Consider the following 22,130-nt stretch of genomic DNA (forward strand, 5'->3'; position numbering starts at 1 on the left):
CGGAAGTGGACACACACCTCCAACCTGGCAGAGGTGTGAAGCCTGCCCCCCTAACCACCGGGATGCCCTGTACACATCAAGAAGCAAAGCCTCAATATATTTTCACTAGGACAGCTCACCTTCAGTTCCCTCAGATGAGATGAAGGGGAAAAAGTGGCCGTTGAAAACTGGACATTAATATTTTTCCTTTATAACATTTCCCCCCCACATAAAAAGAATTATTACCTGTGAACTGTAATGAGATTTGCTAAATCCCCAGATCTTGTAAAACCTCAACAAGCCAAATCTTTTTGGCCTAAATGAGACTAAGGAGTAATTTTCTTAACAAAGGTGTTCAAATCTGAATAAAAATACAAGACAACCTATAGTCTGGCATCTGAGATCAAGCTCCTTCTCCTCAGTGTTATCTGGGTCATATCCCCCAAGTCAGGAATCAAAAATCCTTATATACCCATTTCTCCGTGGCTCAGGATTTTTAATCTTTCTATGGTTTTGAAAGTATTTCTGTGGGCAAGATACACAGGAACAAACCTCAAACGCCCTTGTAAGGCCCCTACGTATGACACAGCCACTGTCCTTACCTGTGTGGGTCTTCACGTGGCAGTCCAGAGTCGACTTAACGGTAAAGCTCTTCCCGCATTCGTCACATTTGTATGGCTTTTCTCCAGTGTGGATCCGAACATGCCTAGCCAGAAAGCATTTGCAATGAAGTGATTTTCAGTTTAATTTTACATACATTTACAAACAACCTCATAACTATCCACATAAATGAAAATTATGTGTTAGTACAGGCTGAATATATTTGGCCAAATAAAACCTTTAATCTTCGCTCTACACAAAACACCACAAACAAATCCAGAAGAAAACAAACAAGCAAAGAAGTCTGCAAGACCAGTGAAAACAGGGGCTTTCTCTGAAACCAAAGAGCGCTTATGAATTGGTAAGAAGATGAGAAGGATCACAGTGGAAGAACGGGCAATGCACAGCTTAGAGAAGAAACACACATGGCCAAAGCCCCGTGAAAGGGTCCGGCCCATACTCAGCACCTAAAAGAGCAAATTAAAAGGATAAGACAGCATTTCCCTCATCCGTGTGCTGAGGGCGCGGTTGGGGTGGTTGGGGAGCATTGAGAGGCCAGCGGGCATAAGTGGTACAGCCCGTCGGGAGGCCAGCAAGCGGCATCTGCCAACACTGGCCCCACGCTCCCACGGGTGCACGCAGAAGCACTCAGCGCGGTGCCCACGCGGTGCTCGTGCGGGACTCGTATAGTACTCTTTAGTCCCCGTGTGGTGCTCGGATAGTACTCTTCTGTGCACACGTGCAGCTCATATAATACTCTGCAGTACTCACGCAGTACTTGTAGAGTGCTCGTGCGTTGCTCATGCGTTGCTCACGCAGTACCCATACAGTACTCGTGCAGTAATCGAACACAGAAAGCTAAGTGCTCACAGCGGGGTATTATGGGATAAATTCCAGTATCCCCCGACAACAGAACACGATGTCACCATTAACAGGAAAGAAACGGGTGTGCAGGCACTGACAAAGATGCCTAAGACCCAATGATGTGTAAAAATTATGCAACAAATAAAATTACAGAACTTAACGCTGACACACTTGTGGACATTTCCCAAAACCGTACCTAAGAAACTGCTGACTGGCTGTCTGTGGGGAGCAGGAAGGACCATTTTTCACCTGACGGCCTCCCGTGCTATGCTTCTGTTTTGTTTTGCTTCCCTATGATCTCTCTGCCCAGTATCAGCGGGACAGGCTGAGCTGCCCACGACTTTTAAATGCAGGACGGAACGAGAGGATCAATCAGCTGTGAGGCTGCCCGGCACTCCTTGCTGTTAGGCATCACTCTCCATGTCGTGACGCAGAGGCGTTCATACGTGCCGACAGCCAAGCGGCTTCTCGCCTCTGCCCTGTGTCCTGGCGGGCTACCCCTCGGCACTGTCCATAGGCCCAGAGCCTCGCAGGGGTCTGACGTGGTGTGTGGATCCCCGCAGCGCTGCCTCCATCACCTCCAACTGGCAGCCCTGGCCCTCAGGGCATTCTCGTCGGGGATTCCCACCAGCCCCTCACGCTGACCTGGCTCTCCCCACCAGCTGCCCTGTACGCTCCCCTCCTGGCGCCCCTCCTGCCAGGTTGCACTCCTACCTACCAAGCTCCCCAATTCCTTCATCAAAGCGCCTAGCGCTCTCCTTGCCATATGCTTTGCTGTCTTACTCCCCGGCCTCGAGTGCACCCCTCACCTCAGGGGGTGCCCGGGAGGGACAGTGCCGGCTCCCTGTGGACTCTAATCCCCACTCACCCACTTCACCATCAGCCTCACCGGCATACTTCCCTTCCCATGTGGGAAGAAGAGTGCAGGCTAGCTGTCACCTTCTACAGACTCGCTGGACATGCGCTTCCAACCCGGGAGCCACTCTGCACCAGCCTCGGTCCCACCCACGTGGAGGGTCCTGAGAGCAGCCTGCTCCATCACCCACCACGAAATCCCAACTGCTCTCCCCTGCGCTATGCCGCCCTACACCTTCACCCATCAGCTCCCCGCTAGAGCGAACACTAAGTACCCTGTTTTGTACCGCAGGACAACGCTTTACCTCCCACTTCTTTCTCCCAGGCTCAGCCTCAGGGTCCGGGGTTCTAGTTCTTCACCGTCCTGCTGGACTTGACCTCACGCCAGTCACTGCTGTCAGGCGGACTGGCCTTAATCACAAGCTGCCTCATGACACTGTCACCATCCACCCTGGCGTGTGCTTGTGCCCTTGCTCCCTACGCAGACCAGCCCTCCTGGGGGTAGCAGGTCCCTGATGCGGTCCGCAAACCTACACAGCTTAGCACCCTGTCGTCCTCAATAAATAATTCATTTTCTTTTTCTTTTTTTTTTTTAACCTGCAATAGTCCCCCTTATCCACAGGAATATGTTCTGAGACCCCCAGGGGATGCCTGAAAGTACGGATGTACCAAACCCTATGTATACTGTTTCTCCTGTACATACACGATAGTTCTCATGAGGCCGAATTTCTAAATTAGGCCCAGGTAAGAGACTAACTACAACGACTGACGATTAGGTAGAACGACCATAACACCACGCTGTGATACACGTCAGGTGAATGCGCTCTCTCCGTCACAGCACCGCACCGGACTCCCCCCCACCGTCTTCCGGGGGGAAGAGATGACGAAACACCCGCGTGAGGCAGAGGTAGGCCACCACGACCTTGTCACAAAGGTCAGGAGGAGGACGGCCCACTCGGGATGGACAGACACCGCGGATAAAGGGGCCTGTTCCCAGCACGGCCGTTCAGACTTGCGCACAAGCCATCTACGGAGCGCACTGCTTTCTCATCAACATCCCAAATGAGCCTGAATGGAAGCCCCAGAATCTACACCGGCTTAAAACCACCGCTGCAGAAACTGGCCAGCCTCTCGGGAGGCACCAGCCTCCAAAGCGGGCCTCCCTAGCCACGGCAAAATGGTCGAGATGCACACAGACGCTCCCGCAAACGCCCAGAAGGGCGCCGGCGGTCTCACCTCACTAGGTCGCTGGGCTTCTTGAAGCTCTTGGGGCAGTACGAGCAGCAGTTAGCGTACTTGGGCTCAGCCTCCAGCTCCGCCTGCCTGTCCTTCATCTCGCTGATGCGGTCCTTCTCGGCCGCCGACTGCACCAGGACCTGCTCGGAGACGGTCGCACTTTCCTGCGGCTGAATCTTCGCTAACTGCGCCGTCTCCTCCTCCGTGAAAGTGATGACCTCGGGACGAGCCTTTCGAGATGCACTTCTTTCAGAATTCTCTTCCTCTTCCTCCATACACACATCTAAATAAAACACAGGAAATGGATCCAATCCTCATAAAAAATTAAGTTTTCACGAAACAAGTAAAATGAAACCAAACAAGTCTGTAGGGTTTGAAGTGAGTTACTCGGTGAAGCTCTCTTTGGGACAAAGGCGTTTCCTTCGCACCGCTAGTCCATGGGGAAACCGAGATGCGTCCCCAGAAGGGGGAGGCACCGTGGCCACCTCATCACAACAGCGCCTCCCTGAGGCTCCCTGACCAGCCCGGCAGAGAGCTCCGAAATCACCAGCATCCACACACGACACCAGCCTTCGTAAACACAGACACTCGCTGACTAATACGGGCAAAAGCGGAATTACCATCACATAAAGAAAATCAACAGCCCGACAGAAGACCAAGGTGATAAATTTGCAAAAAGGCCCTAATTAGTTACCAAAAAAAACCCTTAAAATATATACATTTAAGCGTTCTCTCAGTGAGACATGAGGATATATTTACACTGATTGAAAACAAGAATAAGGTGCGATTAAAATCTAACAGAAGGAAAAAAAGTTGGCTGGGAGTGGGAGGTCAGAATGGCATAGATGAGTAAAAACTAAAAGAATAAAACCTCGACAGAAACACCACCTAGCCAAATGGACAGGGGCTAGCACCACTTTCGTGACAAGAGCTACGGGGTGTTTCTGTTAGGAGAAAGGGAGAACGATGGGAGGGAGGGAAAGAAGGAGAGAAGAAAAGAGAGGGGCCGAGGAGGGGAGAGGGAAGGTGGGCTGTGGAGGAGAGAACAACATCCGGAAAGATTTGGGGCCGTGGGGTACAGACAGTGGCCCCATCAGCACGGATGATGAAAGGTGGAGAGAAAGTCCCAAGAACCCAATTGATATGGCGAAGCCACGGGAGGACAAAGGGCAGTGAAACGGAGCACAACAGACAGAAGACACAGAACCGGACGGTGTCGGGCCAGACTCACTGTCCCAACACACGTGACTGAGGTAGACCCTAGGGTGGGAAGCCAGCGCATCAGCTGCTCTTCCTCAGGGACCCCAGAGAGGAAGACCTCATGACAGACTGTGGGGAGCTAACACAGGTAGCAGAGGGGCCAGGCCGCCACAGGAGCCCCCCAGCCGACGGGAAGGAACAGGCGCTCAGACCCGGAGGCTGCTGCATCAGCTCCACACCACGGGGTTCCAGAAACAGTACGCGGTGCCCTACGTTCTGTAACTCACTGCAAGGAGAAGAGTTCTTATTCTCTCCTTGTCCTTCACTCGTCACATGACCGAAGCGGAACAATGAGACTGAAAAGTTGGCGCCACGTCATGACAGAGTCCAAGAGGTCGGAAACATCGACGTTCAGAATGGCCCACTGAGGAGCCCAGAGCAGCATCTGCTCTGCTGTGGAGACGTCAGTTTTTACGTCTGAGGTCAGGCACATTTTAAAGACGTTTTCCCCAAATACAAGAACGAGCTACAGGGCCGTCCCGTCAGCCGAGCGCAGCGGAGACAAGCATGACCTTGAGGCCAGGTGAGCACAGAGCGCACAGGGGTGAGCAACCGGGGACAGAAGCCAACGAGCCGCCAGCCTTCTGACGGCTGCGAGCACGCCAACTGACACTCACACCGCAGCTGCGTCACGCTCACTCCACGAACATCCCGCACCAACCGCGTGCACACAGGCCTCACACTGTGGATGGACCACCGTCGGGCGACAAGGCTCAAATGCTGTGGGGTCCAAACAGACAGCGGCACGTTCCCACTCCCGGAACTGCGCCCGTGGGATGTGCTAAAGAGCGGTCACCTCCGACACACACAGGGCTCTTCCCAGGAGGACGGCCCCGACTGGGAGCAAGGGGCGCTCGTCGGCGCGTCTGACCCCGAGCTAGCCACACGGCGCTTCGTGTCGACGAGCTGAGGTACCGCAGTGCACCCACGGGCCAGTGGAGGGGTGCAGCCCTCCCCAGCTGCTGGCTCCTGCTGGCTCAGGGAGAGACCCGGGCAGAAGGCACACACCCATCCAGAGGGAATTACGGAACAGAATACGACGGGCTTCCACGGAGCCCTTGGAGCTGACGTCCGCGACAGACCCCAGCGGAGGGAAAACTGAGGGGATCGCAGCCACCACGTACAGCCCGAGTCCCTGCTTGTCGAGAAATTAATGTCTCGACCACCACACGTATGTGCACGGCTACACGCACGTTCTGGGGTGCGGTGACTGGTGAGGTGGTTTCCTTCTCTGCCCTCTCTGAATCCCTTCCCAGAGAGCACACACTGCTGTCATAATCAGAAAATATGCAGTTTTAACGATGACGTGTGCACTAATCCATCCCTACACGAGCATCTGGTTACTGAGCCTCGAATCAACACGGGGCAGTACCTCCTCCTTCCGCGTCCCCCGTGGCGGACACAGCAGAGGGGACGGCCTGGTGCCTCTTCATATGCTTCTTACAGTGCACTGTGGTCCGGAAGCCCTGCTCACAGAACGGACACTTGTAGGGCTTCATGCTCATGTGCGTGGCCATGTGCCGCGTGAGGCTGCCGTTGGTCGTGAACGAGGCGTTGCAAACACTGCAGCTGAACGCCTTTACCCCTGTGGCAACGGAAACAAGAGCAAAATCCGCATTTCATTACGTTAAAGTCATCGGCAGTCGAAAGCAAACAAAGATTTGTTCGAGAAGCCACAAAACTGAAGACCGTTTATTTGCCCTGGTCTTATTTTAGGAAATGGACGCAGCGTGTCTTACGACTAATTCCCTACTGGAATTAAAGGCACAAGAACATTGCTCTAAACAAATGCCAAGCTCTCTCTGTGAGAGCTCCCTCCTCCGTCTTTGACATTCCAGCTGGCAACATGCAGTGGATTCTGCCCTAGAAAGGTTTTCTCAGATCCATCTTCTTTCACCATTCCACAGCCAGTGACGCGGGAACTGCCTACAACACCTGAGTACAGCTTCACTTCCAAATCAGGCCCGCCAGGAAGGTCCTGTCCGCTCTGGACTGAAGACACAGAGGCACCTGACTGTCTAAGCACCTCGCTGACCAGCCACGGCTCCTTGTCCAAGTCACACAGGCTCCCCTCTGCTACAGGGAGTGCTGACTCCTTAGCAGGGCCTTCCAACCAGCCTTCGCGGGACCTGCCCTCCGCCTGTCTTCCCAGGGCCTGTGACCACCAACTGTGACTAATCCTACAAAGCCTATCCTTGTTCTGTCAGTATGTTTTTATGTTCAAATAAAGCCTTATACAGAAAACACTGATATTAAACAGATACATTAACATATGAAATAACCATACTGAATTTATTAAACAGACAAAAGTAACATATGTAAAATATATTTAGCTGCAAATCATATATCTGATAAAGAATATATTAAAAACTCTTTAAAAAACTGAACAATAAGATTGCAAATAATCTAATTCAAAAATGACATAGGATTAGAAGAGCTGCTTCTCAACACGCACATGAAAAGGAGCTCCGCATCCTTAGCCACTAGAGAAACGCAAATGAAGCCCAGGAATGGATACCATGGCACACTCCTAGGGATGGTCATGGTACAAGGGACAAACAACACCAAGTGCTGACCAGAGTGTGAAAGGGGCACCCTAGCTCATTGCTGGTGGGCAAGCGAAACAGTGCAGCCACTTGGGAAAACAGTCTGATCAACTCAAGAGTTACCCCATGACCAAGTCATTCAGTCTTAAATGGAGAAATGGAAACACGTCCACGTAAGCTGCACATACATGTTCATAGCAGGATGATTCCCATGAGCCTAAAGATGGGAATTACTCCCACGTCCAACAGCAGATGATGGAGGAAGGAAAGGGGGTCCACCTCTACCGTGGAATACTATTCCGCTCCCCAAGGGAGTGACGTGCTGCCTACATCTGGAAGAACCCCGGACACGTGCCCAGTAAAGGAAGCTGGAGCTGCGTGTTTGCATGTAGAGGAATGTACGGAACGGGCCGATCCAGAGATGGCAGCAGACCCCTGGCTGCCTAGGGCGGGGGCCAGGAGGGAAAACGGGGAGTGAGCACTCACAGATACAGAGCTGCTTCTGGCTGTGATGAAAACGGTCTAGAAGGGGGTGGTGCTGATGGCCGCAGCCCGTCATCAACACCCTGGATCCCAGAAACTCCCCAGAGCAAGGCAGACAGTGACCTGTGTGTGTCTTCTCGTGCGACTTGAGGACCCCAGAAGAGACAAAGCCGCGTCCACAGAGCTTGCACTTGTAGGGCTTCTCCCCGGTGTGGGACCTCACGTGCTGCTTCAGGTGGCTGGACTTCTTGAAGCCTTTGTTGCAGTACTCACACCTATAAACACCGTGCGGGGAGCAAACGCCACGTCAGTTCACAGCACGGGCACGGGCGTGACCTCTGAGACCGGGGGAAGCACGGTCTCCCCCATGACCACTAAGCGCTCAGGCGCGACTGTTACACACACAGGCATGTGCTCCACCGTTGAAGAAATGACGGAATAGCAGCAATGATAATTTGTCAGGTCAAATTCTGCTCAGAGTATCCGTAGTCTTAAACATATTTTGCTCTTTCATTATCAGTAAATCCTACAGCAATCCCCCAGGAGGCATACTACCTGACTAATCAGAAACTAACAGGAAAAAAATTTACTACAGACCGTTTTCTTTACTAAGTCGTACAAGACACTGTGAAACCGTCCACTGCCCCAGGGTCAGAATCGCCTCCTGAGTCCAGACACTTGGCAATGCCAATTCACATACTCTTTAGGTTTATAAAATACATGACAGAGCAGATTTTCCTAGAGCTATTTTGAGTAATGTGTAAATGTACAGCATCATCTTCCCCTAAATTACAGAATATATTAAAACCACTTCAAGGATGAAATAATTATGAAGTATTTCAAAATTCTTATTCACGTATTATTAAAAACTAAAGAAAGGATTTGGAACCCTTTTCCATTTCCCTGTCTGAGCTGCAGCAGGACGATAGTCACATCCCAACCACCGTCTCTGGGACCAGGTATCTGCACAGAGCAGCTAACAGTCCGCTAACGGCCAGGCCGAACTGAAGACCGACAAACCGGAAACACGTTTCGAAATCCCACTCCATGATACAAGCTGGGTTCAGTGAGGGTACCCATTAAAAAGAGAAAAGCAAGCCAACGGCACTCATCGACTGATCTGAGAAAGATAATGCTGCAAACGAAGCTGGGAGTGGTTCTGGTCTACACAGCAGCAGGAGAAAATCATCTCTTCGCAGAACTGAGTGCATCAAACTGAACCGTTGGAGGTTTGCTGAGAAAGGTCCTCTCGGGTCACATCTATGAACTGAAAGCAACCAGCACCGCCAGGACGACACCACCAGAGCTGTGGAGTCACAGGCACCCTCAGAGGACAGTCTGAAGCCAGACTGTCCCCACCTGGCCCCGGCCGGGCTCCCACCCAGGACCAGCTCCGTCCACGGAGACGGGGCCCTTCTCTGCCTCCGACACGCTGCTTCCTTTCTCCCCATGGATGACCCCTGCCCACTCTGCCGACCACGCAGCTGTTCTCCCGAAGTGTCCAAGGACAACCTGGATGACAGAAGCCAACCGTGAGGACGCGCTCGCCCTGGGAGAGCCGCCTCGCCGGGAGTGCGCACGGCCTGCGGGTGCTCCGTCGCAGTGCAGGGGCCACGCAGGGCGGCGAGGGGACAGCCCAGCTGCCAGGGGCAGGGTCCACAGAAAGAGCTCCTCTGGAGCCGTGTGCCCAGGAAGCACATCCCAGGGAGCTTTGCTATTCTCTGCTTTTGTCATAATAATGAGGCAAAGGTAAAAAATATAATGAAATTATAGGCTGCCGGTTCCATGTTTCTTAATGTCTTGGGGGAGGATCCCTGACCTCCTTGCGAGTCCTATGAAAGTGACACACCACCTCCAATAATAAAACTATTAAAATATTATGAAGCCAAGACTATCTCAATAAAGACAATACGCATCTTGCTTCTTATATGACGCACAAAGTCGTATCCAGTTTTGTAAAACTACATGCATCTTATCCGCTGTGAACGTGCACGCCCTAGCGCGAGCGGGGCAAGAGTCTATCCTCGTCCACGCATCCAGGGCACTGCAGGCACGCTGAGGGCGCACAGTAGGGCCACTGAACGGACAGGTGCACGAGGATGAACAGATGGACTTAAAAACTGTCTCTGCAGTCATGGTGCACCTTGGTTGGTATGCATCAAGCCTACAAAGAACCTTCAACAACAGGCACACAGTAAATTTCAGTTATTTCTGAAAACACGGTAACAGGACACCACGACAAAGCAGGTTAAACCTACAGGCTGCGGCCTCCCACTTGGTCCTGTCACTAACTAGCTGCAGAAATCTTAGCAGGTGAACCTCTTTTGTCTCAGATCCTTTAATCATAACAAAATGCGGATAAGAGCGGACCCGTTCACAGCGTTTCTGGGAGAGGCAGATCGCAGAGGCCCGGCAGGGGGAGGCACACACTGGCACAGCGGTCCGGCCAGCAGCGCCGCGGCGTGGAGCTGTGCAGACGGCTACCTGTAGGAGCGCCGGCTCTGGTCCTCCCTGTCCTCCAGGAATTGGGGACGCTGAGTCTGCAGCTCCAGTTCCTCTTGGGACGACTCTTGGATCAAACGCGTTGTCTAAAATTTAGAAGTATAAAGCAGACTACCTGAATATCTATAAATAAATGCAAAACAACGAACAACTAAGGATAAGAAATTTATAAATGCAGATTCAAAGGAGAAACTCCACGTAGCTCATTGTAAGCATTTGGCTAGATTAATAATAAAAATCATTCATACCAATTTTATTAAATACTTATTTACTTTCTATTAATTTGCTTTAATTCAAAATTTAGCCAACCATGAAACCGATCTGTCCATATTATTATGCATCTTAGTAAGAGATCACTGATCCGCTCTCATCTTACTGAGAACGAACATAGTCCTACTACCTCGCTTGCCACAGAACCACAGGGAGAGGAAGCACGTCCCCCGCCGGGAGCAACAGCATGCCCATGGGGAGCAGCCCGTTAGCACCATCCCTTCCTGACACAGGTGTAGCAAGCCCGCGACCCCAGCAGGAACCGAGCACGCCTGCTCGGGCATTTCCAACTCCTGCAGAAAACCATGACGCTCACTGGACAGAGGTAAGCTGACCTTCATCAGGACATGCAGAACAGGCCCAGGACCGAGCCGTGGACAGCCCACTCGTGCACAGCAACTTGCTGACCTGACTTCCCTGAGCAAAGCAGAGGGCCCCCCGTCCTGTCCAAGTGCGTCGGGCGTGTGGCTGTACTCAGAGGGCTCTGGAGTAAGGGGCAAGCCACCACAGAATGGCGTGCTTCCCACTGCCCAGACTCTACCCAGACTCAGCATCGGAATTACGTGGTTTCTACACTATGAAAAAGTGCTCTGAAATTTTCACTGGAGGGCCCAGACCTACCACCTGGAGAAGCTACCGACAGTGGCCCTGTCCTTTCTCAACGGTGGCTTGTAAAGAAAGAAAACAACTGATGGGCCAATCACTTCCATCACTAGTGAAAATTCTCCCCAAACGGGAAAATCAAAACCAAAACCAAAACCTAAATGTCTCCAACTAGACTGAGTAGAAATTTTAAATGATGTGTTTAAACATTTATTTTTAGTATGTCAGCATTCCTTCTATTTTCCTTCTAAGGTGCAAGATTCCACCAATAAAAACAGTTAGGTCACTAAAGCCACATAACACCCTTCACATGTGATTACACAGCACTTTACTGACTTTTAACCCAAAGGTAAACTCCCCATCACGAGATTGAAGTCTCTAAGTAAAATATAAACGTGTGACGGGAAAAGCCGTGTACGTGGGCATCTCAGCCTCACAGGTGATGTAGTCATGTGGCCACAAGAAGCGAGCACGCCCTCCTAGATAAGCTGAACGTGCATAAGTACAGCACAGAGGAAAACAGAATGTGCCCGCCACCCACACGCGCCCCTTCCGTGGACACTCACGACATTCATCGCGTCAGAGCTGGGGACCTGCAGCAGGTTCTGCTGGTGGAAGCTGGTGGAGAGGGCCTGAGACTCCAGCGTGCTGGAGTCTTGTAGCTGCTGGACGGGGGCAAACGTGGGCTGTTGGCTGTACGTATCCGTCACGGTAAAGCCTGAAACAAATCAGAAAATACGAGCTCGACAAAAAATACTACAGTCACACCAAAAAAAGGCCAAAAAAGTTGGCTTCACAAATAAAGATTTCTACCTTCTGAATTAGACTCAGGGTTAGCTTTTGCCAGCAGGCTCTGAGAACGCCCGCACACGGGCAGGAGGTTGCACCCAGCACCGCCCCTGCCAGGCAGGCTCACAGACGAGCCGCCAACGCACGGCTGCCCCACCGTGCGACTTCGACTCAGTCACCGTTTCTGGGCACAAACTACGTGCAGAATGGTCATCAAAGGTGCGTTCCAGACAACCTGAGCAGACCACCCGCATGCACGCATGTGCGCACACACACGCAATCCATGCGGAACGTTACCGGGTTGGAAATCATAAATTTCAGAAGGGCCTTAAAACAAACACCTCAGGCCGTCGTAGAATCCTCCTGACCCGGGTAGAGCCCCTGAAACGCACGCGCAGGACCCACCACTGACCCTGTGACAAGCCACCCGGTTCGAAGGACGGCTGCGGAGGCGCCTGCTCTTCAAACTGGTCCATGTGCCCCTGGAGAGCGGGTGGTGGAGCCACGAACCTGTCTGAGATAAAAACACAGACAGGCGGGGAATTCACACATTTCGAAGATGCGCACATTCACCGATCTGTCCAAAAGGATACGCACATGAGGTTTCAAAAATTAGCCTCCTTACTTTGAAAAGACAGTAGGACGGCAAATTTTATATATACATATAATCGTATTTACATATTAACTTATTTACTAAATATTATATATAAATTATATATTCATAAATATATACCCACTTATATGTTTGTATGTGTGATACATATTTGTATATATTTATATAAATATATAGTTTTATATGTATATTATATATATTTCACATATGGGGTATAGTTGGGGCATTATCTTTGAACTTCCAGAATATCACTTCACAGTTTACCCTAAAACTCAGCCAGTCTTCTAATAGGGAAGTACCTGGAGGACAATGACACTCAAGGACTATTTAACACCTTTTTGGATGTGCATTGTTCCAGGCAACACAGAGGATAAAAAGCACAAAATCCTGCTCATCGACTAAATACACCTGGGGCCTCTGTACTATCAGACCCTAAGCTGGCCGGCAAACAGTCTGTTAGCAGGCCTGCCCGGGACAAGCAGCCCGTTCCAGACACGCATCAACCACGTCCCCAAGCTCACTGTCTACAGCTGAGCTGACACCTGGTAGCAAGACTCCATCGACGAGGACAGCAATGGCCGGATCGCTGCAGAGGCCAAGGACAACGGCTCGCAGACTCGCGCTGGTGTGTGCGTCAGACTCTCGCTGCGCAGTAACAGGATACTAGTGATCAGACAGATGGAGTCTTACTGAAAACGAAAGCTACTCTCAACTCAGGATGTGTTGAAGGTCCTATGTCTGTAATTCTCTATCACAGCAAACTCTCTCTCAGGTGTACACACACAGCACAAATTGGGACTGAAAAAGTCAGAGATGAGAGACACCCATACAGACCGGAGTGAGCATACACGGCTGCAAAAGTATGCGGACTGTTCTAAGAGTTAGAACTTGGGAAATATTTGCCTTCATCTGCTTCCAGAGGCTGATGCGTCAACTGCTGACCCAGTCCCGCGTCCTCCGTGCGCACGACCTGCTGAGGCTCCAGGTCCAGCATGGCCTCGGGGTTCGCAGGGCCCGCCGCTGCCGCCTGCAGCTGCTCGCTCTCAATCTCCACCTGCATGTGCGTCGAGACGTGCATGCTCTGCTGGTCCACGGCGCTGTCGTCCAGCGAGGCAGCTTGCTGATGCTGCTGGAGCTGCTGGGCAAGCTCGTATCTTCAAAACATCAACGACAACCCGCACAGTTAGGTGCTGTCAAAACCTACTCCCGTGAAGAACTGCTGTGCGAGCCGCCAATCATTAGATAACATTTAAGAAAATTATTTCATTTTGAAGCCCTGGTGGCAATCCAGTTGAAATGAAATGCTATTAATAATTCTAAAGGAAAATCATGTTCCCTTGACTTTAAGTGATTTCACAGATGATAGGGACATGAAAGCAGCAAAGAGAGGATGAAGGACAACACACGCCAGAATACTTAAAATGTAAAAAGAAAATTAAAAAGATAACATATGTTCCAAGGTAAAACTGTCCCAGTTCAAAATTAAAATTAAAACTCATTCTGCAATAAGTAAAAAAGAACTGAACAAAACAAGATAGGGCCTTTACGGACCGATCTCAGTACTATAAACAAATGTGGTGCAGAGCCCGGGGGCAGAGTCCCATGACCTGCTGTCCCTCGCAGTCCGGGGCACAGACACCTTATTTGAGCAACGATCTATTGTGTGACAGAACACAGACTAGGAGGCATACACGTGGCTGCTCCTATTTTCTGCAAAACCATGCTCATGTTAATATTGCTGTTACATATAGTAAATACATGAAGTACATTTCCATCCAGGTCAACAATTTATCTTTCAAAGAGAAAACTGAACAGTGAATTCAGTGAATGAATCACAGAACTTAAAAAAAGCAGCTCAATTCCGATGAATAGGCTGCACCGTACTGGAGACATGGCCGGTCTGTCCTCCTCTCCAAGACACCAGGGTCAAACACAAACACACTCCACCATTTGCCTGATTCCAGAATCTTACGAATCTGCCTACCTAGAACTCCATTCTAGTTCCAAACAAAACCTTTCTTCTTCATTTTCTAATATCAAAAATAGTCACCTCTCAACGACTTTCCCTGAGGAACGGGGAAGATGTCATAGAAATAGGCAAGTATGAAAACGTACACGGTGACACCTTCACTCTGACTCAGCAGTGCCAGGACGTTCACCCCGGGCCCCTCCACGACCCCCCACAGGGGAGCAAGTGTGCCTTGCGTGGTGACTTTTTTTCTGTACTTTTACTACTTTCTATACTATTCTATACTTTTACCTTTTATACTTATTTTTAATGTAAGTGTATATGGTATTTTAGGGATTCCCAGCACTTCAAACAAAGGGATGAAACACGGGAGCTCCTCGCTGCCTGCAGGTGGGATCAAGAGTCCATACAACCCGTGGACGGAGATCATCAGCTCTGCAGCATGACAGACCCACCAGTTTCACTGTCACCTCATGCCACACATCTCCTACAGTAACCGTGCCAGGTGTCCCCCAGCAAAAGGCGTGACAATCAGCAGCCAGGCAACACTCCACCGAATAGAGGAGACCCAGCCAAAACCAGCTGACCCACTTCCCAGAAACTCTACCCCTGGCTGTCATATCCACCAACGAGGCCCACAGCGTGGACTCCCACACCACCACAGTGAGTACCCGGACTTAAAAAGGCCTGAATCCCTGACAGAAAAAGTCTTCTTCACGTGCCACCGGGCCAGGTCCTGTCCAAGCTCTACCCTCCTAGCACGTACTGCTCTCAGGCACGTGGGACAGTGACCAGGGGGCACAGGACCCTGAACATCTAGGCACCATGAATTCCCCAGTTCAAATGCATGTGAAGCCCATCATTTCCTCCATAAAATGAAGGAAAGTGTAAACTGGGTATAAAATTGGCAAGAATCCCCCACACTGACACCACCACCATCATATTCCAGCAGTTAAACTTCTCAGCTAAGTAATCAACGGTGCCAAAACCAAAGAAGACAATTCTTCTTTGCCCTAAGTGCTTAGGCATCCGTGCGCTTGGGCATCAGAGGGATAAAACCAAACACCTATTTCTCACAGTTAGCTTATTCTACCATTGGGGGTTTGGTTTTGTTGGTAGCATCAGGCAGAGATATCTGGGTTAAAGTACTGCCTGAAAATAAATGTTCCGGGGCAGAAGGTTTAATATTCTTTGGTGGTGGACCTAGTGACGCTTACTTTCAAAGTCTCCCGGGATGTGGTCGCCTTATCCAGGCTTTTCATTACAACAGACTACTGTGGCTTCCCAGAAACACAGGTGAATGAGCTCCAGATACAGCCAGAAATGCATTCCTGCAAGGGCTTCCTGGCTCACCTCCATTTAGAGATGAGACAGCCCTCTAATCAAATAAAAACGTAGGTCAGTTTTAATGATGGATTTATGTGATAACTAAAACATACATTCTGTTTAAGTCAACAACACAGAATCATGACTGTTCAGATACACTGATGATATGCCTAGACATCTCAGGGTTGGTTGACTAAGATGTTCCTTCTTGTAATCTTCACGACCTGATTTTGCAATCTTCAGTCCCTATCAGCCATAGTTTATTTAGCATTTCAGCTACCACTGCCTGTTTTAAGAGAGCTTACAAAGCATTTAGCCCAATGTAGACTACTTCAATATTATGTTAAAAATAAAAGCATTAACATTTTAGTCTGTAGCTCTTAACAACGACATAAAAGTTTCTTCAGCCCATACAGCTCAAGCTAGACATAATACTATAGGAATCAAAGACAATAATTTCTTAAAAACACTCTCCACCACTATCTGGGAATTACAGATTACTAAAAAGTGACCATCAGAATTGTACCTACCTATGGGTTTTCATGTGCTTTTTGCAATTTAGTGAGGTCTTAAATGTTTTCTGGCAATAGGGACACATATAGGGACGAAGGTCATTATGGATACCCATATGTCGCCGTAAGCTCCCACCAGTAGTGAAAGCTCCGTTACATATCAGACACTTGAAAGATTTTAGTCCAGTGTGCGTTCGGACGTGTGCTTTGAGCACTCCTGCAGAAACAAAGCCTCTTCCACACTGAGAACATTTAAAAGGCTTTTCACCTGTATGTGATCTAAAAAGAATAAAAATTTTCATGAATAAGCTTCTTACAACTTTATAATGCTTTATCTCTAGAGTGCACTCGTACATTCTTTCACTTGAGCACCACTCTTTAAAGCTAAGCAGTGAGAAACCCGAGATGCCGAGAGCTCGAGTGACTTGCCTGAAGCCACACAGGGGGTGCCCTGCGGAGACAACGCTGCGTCAGCAGGCTGCCCCTACGTTCTAAATGCTTTCATGACATGTCACCGTCTCTTGGGACCGAGTTTCTGCTTTCTTTTCACTGCTGCTAGCAGAAGCATTAATCTAAACGCTGGTGAACACACCTGAAAAACTGCTCAAGTACGTAACTGTAATGCGACAGACCAAGTACTTGTTTGACACGTCCTAGAAATTGCAAATGCTGAAATGTAAGAGGAATGCAAATAAAGCTCAGTGACAATTTCTGGGCAAAATATTTTAGTTGAGACACTAAAGAATGAAGGTATCAGTCACCAATAAATATTTTGGGGTCAAGTGCGACATTTTAAATACCCAAAGCTAACACTACCCTCCTCACTACTCCTCCACGTCACCAGCTCACTACACCACTGCATTTCCTCTACGTTTTCCATTTCCAAATCTGTTACCTTACCTGATGTGTTGTTTAAGGTGGCAAGATTTTTTATACGCACGATGACAGTAAAAACACTTGTACGGTCTATCTGCTTCGTTTACAAAATTATTATTAAAGTAACTTTGAAAAAACTGGTTTCTTGGAATGGGCTGGATAAGACCTATAAACCAAAAGAAAATCAGGAATAATTCACTGTTAATGCTACTAAAAAAGTTAAATGTTAAAAAGCAACTGCTTTTCCCAGAAGATGAAAATTTCGAGGAGTTAAAGTATAGATTCCAGTGTTGCTACTAAATGCTATCTTAATCGTGTTAGAAAAAGGCCCATTGGGGACACTTACGAAGTTCCTCTAAGACAGATACTTTCCAACACAGGGACTATCTGTACATCGCAGCTACTTTCTTTGGGTCTAGAGCCAATTTTAAATGGATTCCTACATTTGTTGGCATGGAATCTAAATAAACTATATCCAAAATGTAGGTTAATCAGGACACTAAATACCTTATTTATTCAGTATAAAGACTGCACCCTAAGTACTTTAATAAACTCAAAACACAAATGATTCTAACATGATCTTCCGTTCTAAAAGCAAGTCAGCATTTTCATAGAAATTTTATTGAAGGGTTATCTGTCAATAGCACAACTGCTAACTTAAGTATTTCAGGTTTGACATACTTTCAATAAAGGAGGAATCCCCTTAGGTTGACTATGTAATAATATGTCTTGATCAAGCTCCTGAGTTAAATATGCAGTTCAGGATAAACATACACCTGAGCCTTGTGAATCACTTCGCATTCACCTGGAACCTGAAGAGAAAGACCCCCACTGTCCAGGCCCCTGGCTACTCCTCCTTCTCCCAGGACAGCACAGCTGTCCGCCAGGATCCGGGCCCGGCCCCCAACCTCCCTGCTCACTTCACTGCACCAGGATTCTCGGCAGGCCCCTCTCAGGACGCTGCAGCCCCAGCTTCCCCTGACATCCAGACTCCAGCTCGATTCTCTGCCCCAAGGCCTACCTCCCTCTCCCACCTCTCCTTGTACATGACAAACACCCCTCTTCCCGGTCAGACGGGGCCAGGTATTTCAGGATTTCTGACAGGTCCCTTCCCTGTCTCGTTGAGTCATTGGCCAGTGCTGGGGATCCGACTTCTCCAATGCCTCGTAAACCTGTTTCCCCATTTCTATTCCGCTGCCATGAATCTCAAATAATGGAGAAAGAATAACAAAGCCGGAGAGAACTCAGTAGCTCAGCTAAGCCACATCACTCACTCCTCCATCAGACTTAAGTCCTGACACTTGCATCAGACCATTTAGCTTTCAAAGAGAACTCAGAACCCTCCCTTGTGATCTGTGTTCAATCCACCCAGCACAAACCCTAAAGCTGCCAAGACTTTTCCCATTTCACAAGTGTTTTGGACCAGTGAGCCGAATCAGGGCCATGCAGAGACATTCTCTCTCCAGCAGCTCCAACGCTGTTCTGTGCTCCCTGGCTTTTTCCTAGCGACTCCGCTCCCGCTCAAAACAAACAGCTTGAGTCGCCTTTCCCAGGACCCACATACTGAATCTGATGGAGACACCACGATGAAGCGAGCCTCCAAATCAGTGTTCTGCTCAACCTTCTCCCGTCTCGACAGAGCGAACACATGCCTTCAATGGCTTCCTGTCAAGTTCTCAATTACCACGACTGCTCAGCGTGGCATTCCAACACCAGCTCGCTCACCATCTCCACCCACCCGCCCACCCTTCATCCCGCCCCTCTAGACCCCTATGCTCTCGCTCTTTTCTGAGCAAACCCAGCACTTGTCACTGTTCCTTCTCCCAACTCTTTTCCACACTCCACCGGCTGTAGCTTGAGCAGGGGACCCGTCCCAGGGACACAGCTTTGGGCCCATGACACCTGCCAAGGAGGACAGAATACGACCCAATAAATTAGGTGAAGAGTACGGAACGCTCATGTGAATATTCTCCAAAAGGGCAACCAAGAAGAGGGACGTTGCAGGTCACGACTCAGCTTAGGAAGCTGTGACGTTCAAATGCTCACACAGAAGTCTCTGGGGGAAAACGCAACAGCAACTCTCAGGCACAATTATGTGGGATTTTATGCAAATAGGCTCAATAACTATTAGCATAAAAGTACCACTTAATTCAAATGATAAACTCCAAATAAATAGTATCTAATAATCCATTTTCTTGTTCCTTGTTGAACTTAATAGAATGGTTTCTTTTTCTTTTTTAAAGACGTATTTATTTATTTGAGAGAGAGAGAACGCTAGAGAGCGGGAGGGGCAGAAGGAGAGAGAGAATTTCAAGCAGACTCCACAGAGCGTGGAGCCTGACTCGGGGCTCGATCCCAGGACCCTGACATCATGACCTGAGCTGAAACCAAGGGTCGGATGCTCAACCGAGTCACCCAGGTGCCCCTGGAATGAATGATTTCCAAGAAAAACATCAATAAAAAAATTTTAAAGTTCACCCCACAACTAAAACGAACTGTACAAATATACAAATTTGATCAATTAATTTTATGTACTTTATTAGATAATATATAAAGAAGCAATGAGAAAGAAAAATATAGAAAGTGAAATAATTTTAAGCAACTAGTTATACAAATTACATAAATTTCTGGAGGTAAGTAAAATAAACGGAATTCACAGTCATTTTGAAAAAGTAAAAGTCCTCCAGTGGTTGTCTTCTCTCTCTTTTACTGGGGGAGGAAGCAAGACACTTCACAAACAAGAAAACAAACTATTGCTTTTGCCATTTTATCTACCAAAAAAGAATAAGCCTCACAAGGAGGGGTGTGGAGAAGCTGTCCGAAGCTCAGCACCGAGTCAGACCTGCAATCAGTTATGAAGGCAGAGCCGTAGGCGAGCGCCCTCCTAGAACCCTGCACTGCGGACACAAGGCTCGGGAGCCGGCAGGCCTGCACGGTTTCAGCACCAGCAGTCGCCTGCGCCCCACCTCACGCCGTTAGACAACCCCGCGCTGCCGGCCCACGACACCCGCCCGGCCTTCGCTGAGCGGCCGGTCGCCAGAATCTGGCCAACGGCCTTCACACGGGCCGTCTGCAGCGGGCCTCCCAGCTCCCAGCCCTTCGGAGGCCCACGCTGTGACATGCCGACTCTACACAGGGCCCCCCTCCAGCCACCTACCCAAGCTCCCAACGCTTTCTCTTGTGGCTTCTGGAACCTACGTTCTCCATCACAAACCACTTCACAGAATGTCTAGTTCCTCCCTTCTTTTCCGTAACCGTGAGTCTACGGTCAACAGTGAGTCCCTCGAAGCTGGTACTCTCACTTCTAGTGACAGCTTCTGCTCTGAGTTGAGGAGCCCTGGCCTTGCGCCCGGGCCTGGCTCGGGCCTCCCAACCTGCCATCACTTCCTTCCCAATCCTGCCTGTAGCTCCATGAGCCGGACCCCCGTTTCCAACTCTCGGGCAGCCTACAAGTGCTCTGGCCCCTTCTCAAATAATTAGGAAGCTCATAAAAAGAAAAACAAAAGAACCTGCACTCAGAGATAATCATAATTACCAGTTGTGTGTATTCTAACAAAAGAGTTTGTTATTATACAAACACAAGTGGGATCAAGCATACACACTGTTCTGGTTATACTTCATAAATATATATTGACTGTCTTTCCAAGTCAGTACATGGGACATCATCCTCATCATCCTTCTGATGTCTGCAAGGAATTCCACTGGACCAACGTATCCAGTTCACGTCAGAGTTTTGATGAATATTTCTAGTGCTTCTAACTGTACAGTGACACAATGTTGCAACTGTAAACAATCTAGTCTACACAACTGTTTACCTTAGTGATTTCCCCCTAGCCAAGGAATTACAAGCTCTAGGATGGTGTCCACGCATATGTATTTAGAAACAGATCCCTAAATGATTCAGAGCCCTTTACAAGTGGGTAGGGGGGGCAGGGGTCCCCTACTTTGAGCTATTAAGGCAGTAAAATAACAGACCTCATTTTTCAGATGCTTTTTCACTTCTAGTAATTTAACAAAGTTCTGTTACACAGTTAGGCTAATTACAAGGTCTCAATCTTTGAAGAAAAAAAACGAAGGGTGAACTAAACATACATAAATGTCCTAAGGTCTTAGTGATAATATGTCATTTCTACTAGATCATCAGTCCATATATGTATACATATATTATTTTAAGGAAACTACTAATCTCAAAGAAAGGCATGAATAAATTCTACTTGATGAATTTTGTGTCTCAAAAACAAACTGGAAATGTCCTTAAAACTTCCTAAAATTCCAGGGCACCTGGGAGGCTCAGTAGGTTAATTCTAACTCCTGGTTTTGACTCAGGTCAATGATTTCAGGGTCCTAAGATCAAGCCCCACATCGGGCTCTACACTCAGCATGGAATCTGCTTGAGATTCTCTCTCTCTCCCACTCTGCCCCTCCCCTCTTGCTCTCTAAATAAATAAATACATACATACATAAAATATTTTTTTAAAAACTTTCTAAATTCCTTCCATGATAACAGAGGAGAAAGCTTTATCTTGTTAGTGTTTGGGGAAAATATATTTAAGTCTTAGAAGAGCTTTCTCATATTGTAAATAGTAAGAAAATGCAAATACAACAAAAAAACAAAATGATGACAAACATAACACACATTATGTATCAAACATAACATATAAAATAAATTTAATATATAAGATTAGACAAATGTGTTAAAAAAAAAAAAAAAAAGCAAGATAGTGGCGCCTGAGTAGCTCAGTCATTAAGTGTCTGCCTTCGGCTCAGGTCATGATCCCGGGGTCCTGGGGTCAAGCCCCGCATCAGGCTCCCTGCTGGGCGGGAAGCTTTCTCCCTCTCCCACTCCC

General features: G+C 48.6%; 1 protein-coding gene across 6 annotated transcripts in view; it reads right to left on the reverse strand.

The window, feature by feature from the left end:
- ZNF236 (zinc finger protein 236) overlaps positions 1-22,130 on the reverse strand; it is a 91,302-nt gene that overhangs the window by 28,325 nt on the left and 40,847 nt on the right. For 5 of the 6 annotated variants that reach the window (XR_004677648.1, XM_034996088.1, XM_034996087.1 and 2 more), the window contains 10 exons: positions 17,308-17,449; positions 16,426-16,686; positions 13,504-13,754; positions 12,400-12,501; positions 11,765-11,916; positions 10,308-10,411; positions 7,947-8,098; positions 6,167-6,379; positions 3,535-3,817; positions 582-685 (listed from right to left, as the gene is read on the reverse strand). Coding sequence is in view for 5 of the 6 variants with exons in the window: in XM_034996088.1 (XP_034851979.1) it covers positions 582-685; positions 3,535-3,817; positions 6,167-6,379; positions 7,947-8,098; positions 10,308-10,411; positions 11,765-11,916; positions 12,400-12,501; positions 13,504-13,754; positions 16,426-16,686; positions 17,308-17,449 (1,764 nt within the window). In the remaining variant the exon portion in view is untranslated. The remainder of the gene's footprint in view (positions 1-581; positions 686-3,534; positions 3,818-6,166; positions 6,380-7,946; positions 8,099-10,307; positions 10,412-11,764; positions 11,917-12,399; positions 12,502-13,503; positions 13,755-16,425; positions 16,687-17,307; positions 17,450-22,130) is intronic. The other variant, XM_034996089.1, reaches the window with a different exon arrangement.

The sequence above is a fragment of the Mirounga leonina genome, unplaced genomic scaffold (genome assembly GCF_011800145.1).
Source record: "Mirounga leonina isolate KUSES-001 unplaced genomic scaffold, KU_Mleo_1.0 Mir_93, whole genome shotgun sequence".
Taxonomy (NCBI): domain Eukaryota; kingdom Metazoa; phylum Chordata; class Mammalia; order Carnivora; family Phocidae; genus Mirounga; species Mirounga leonina.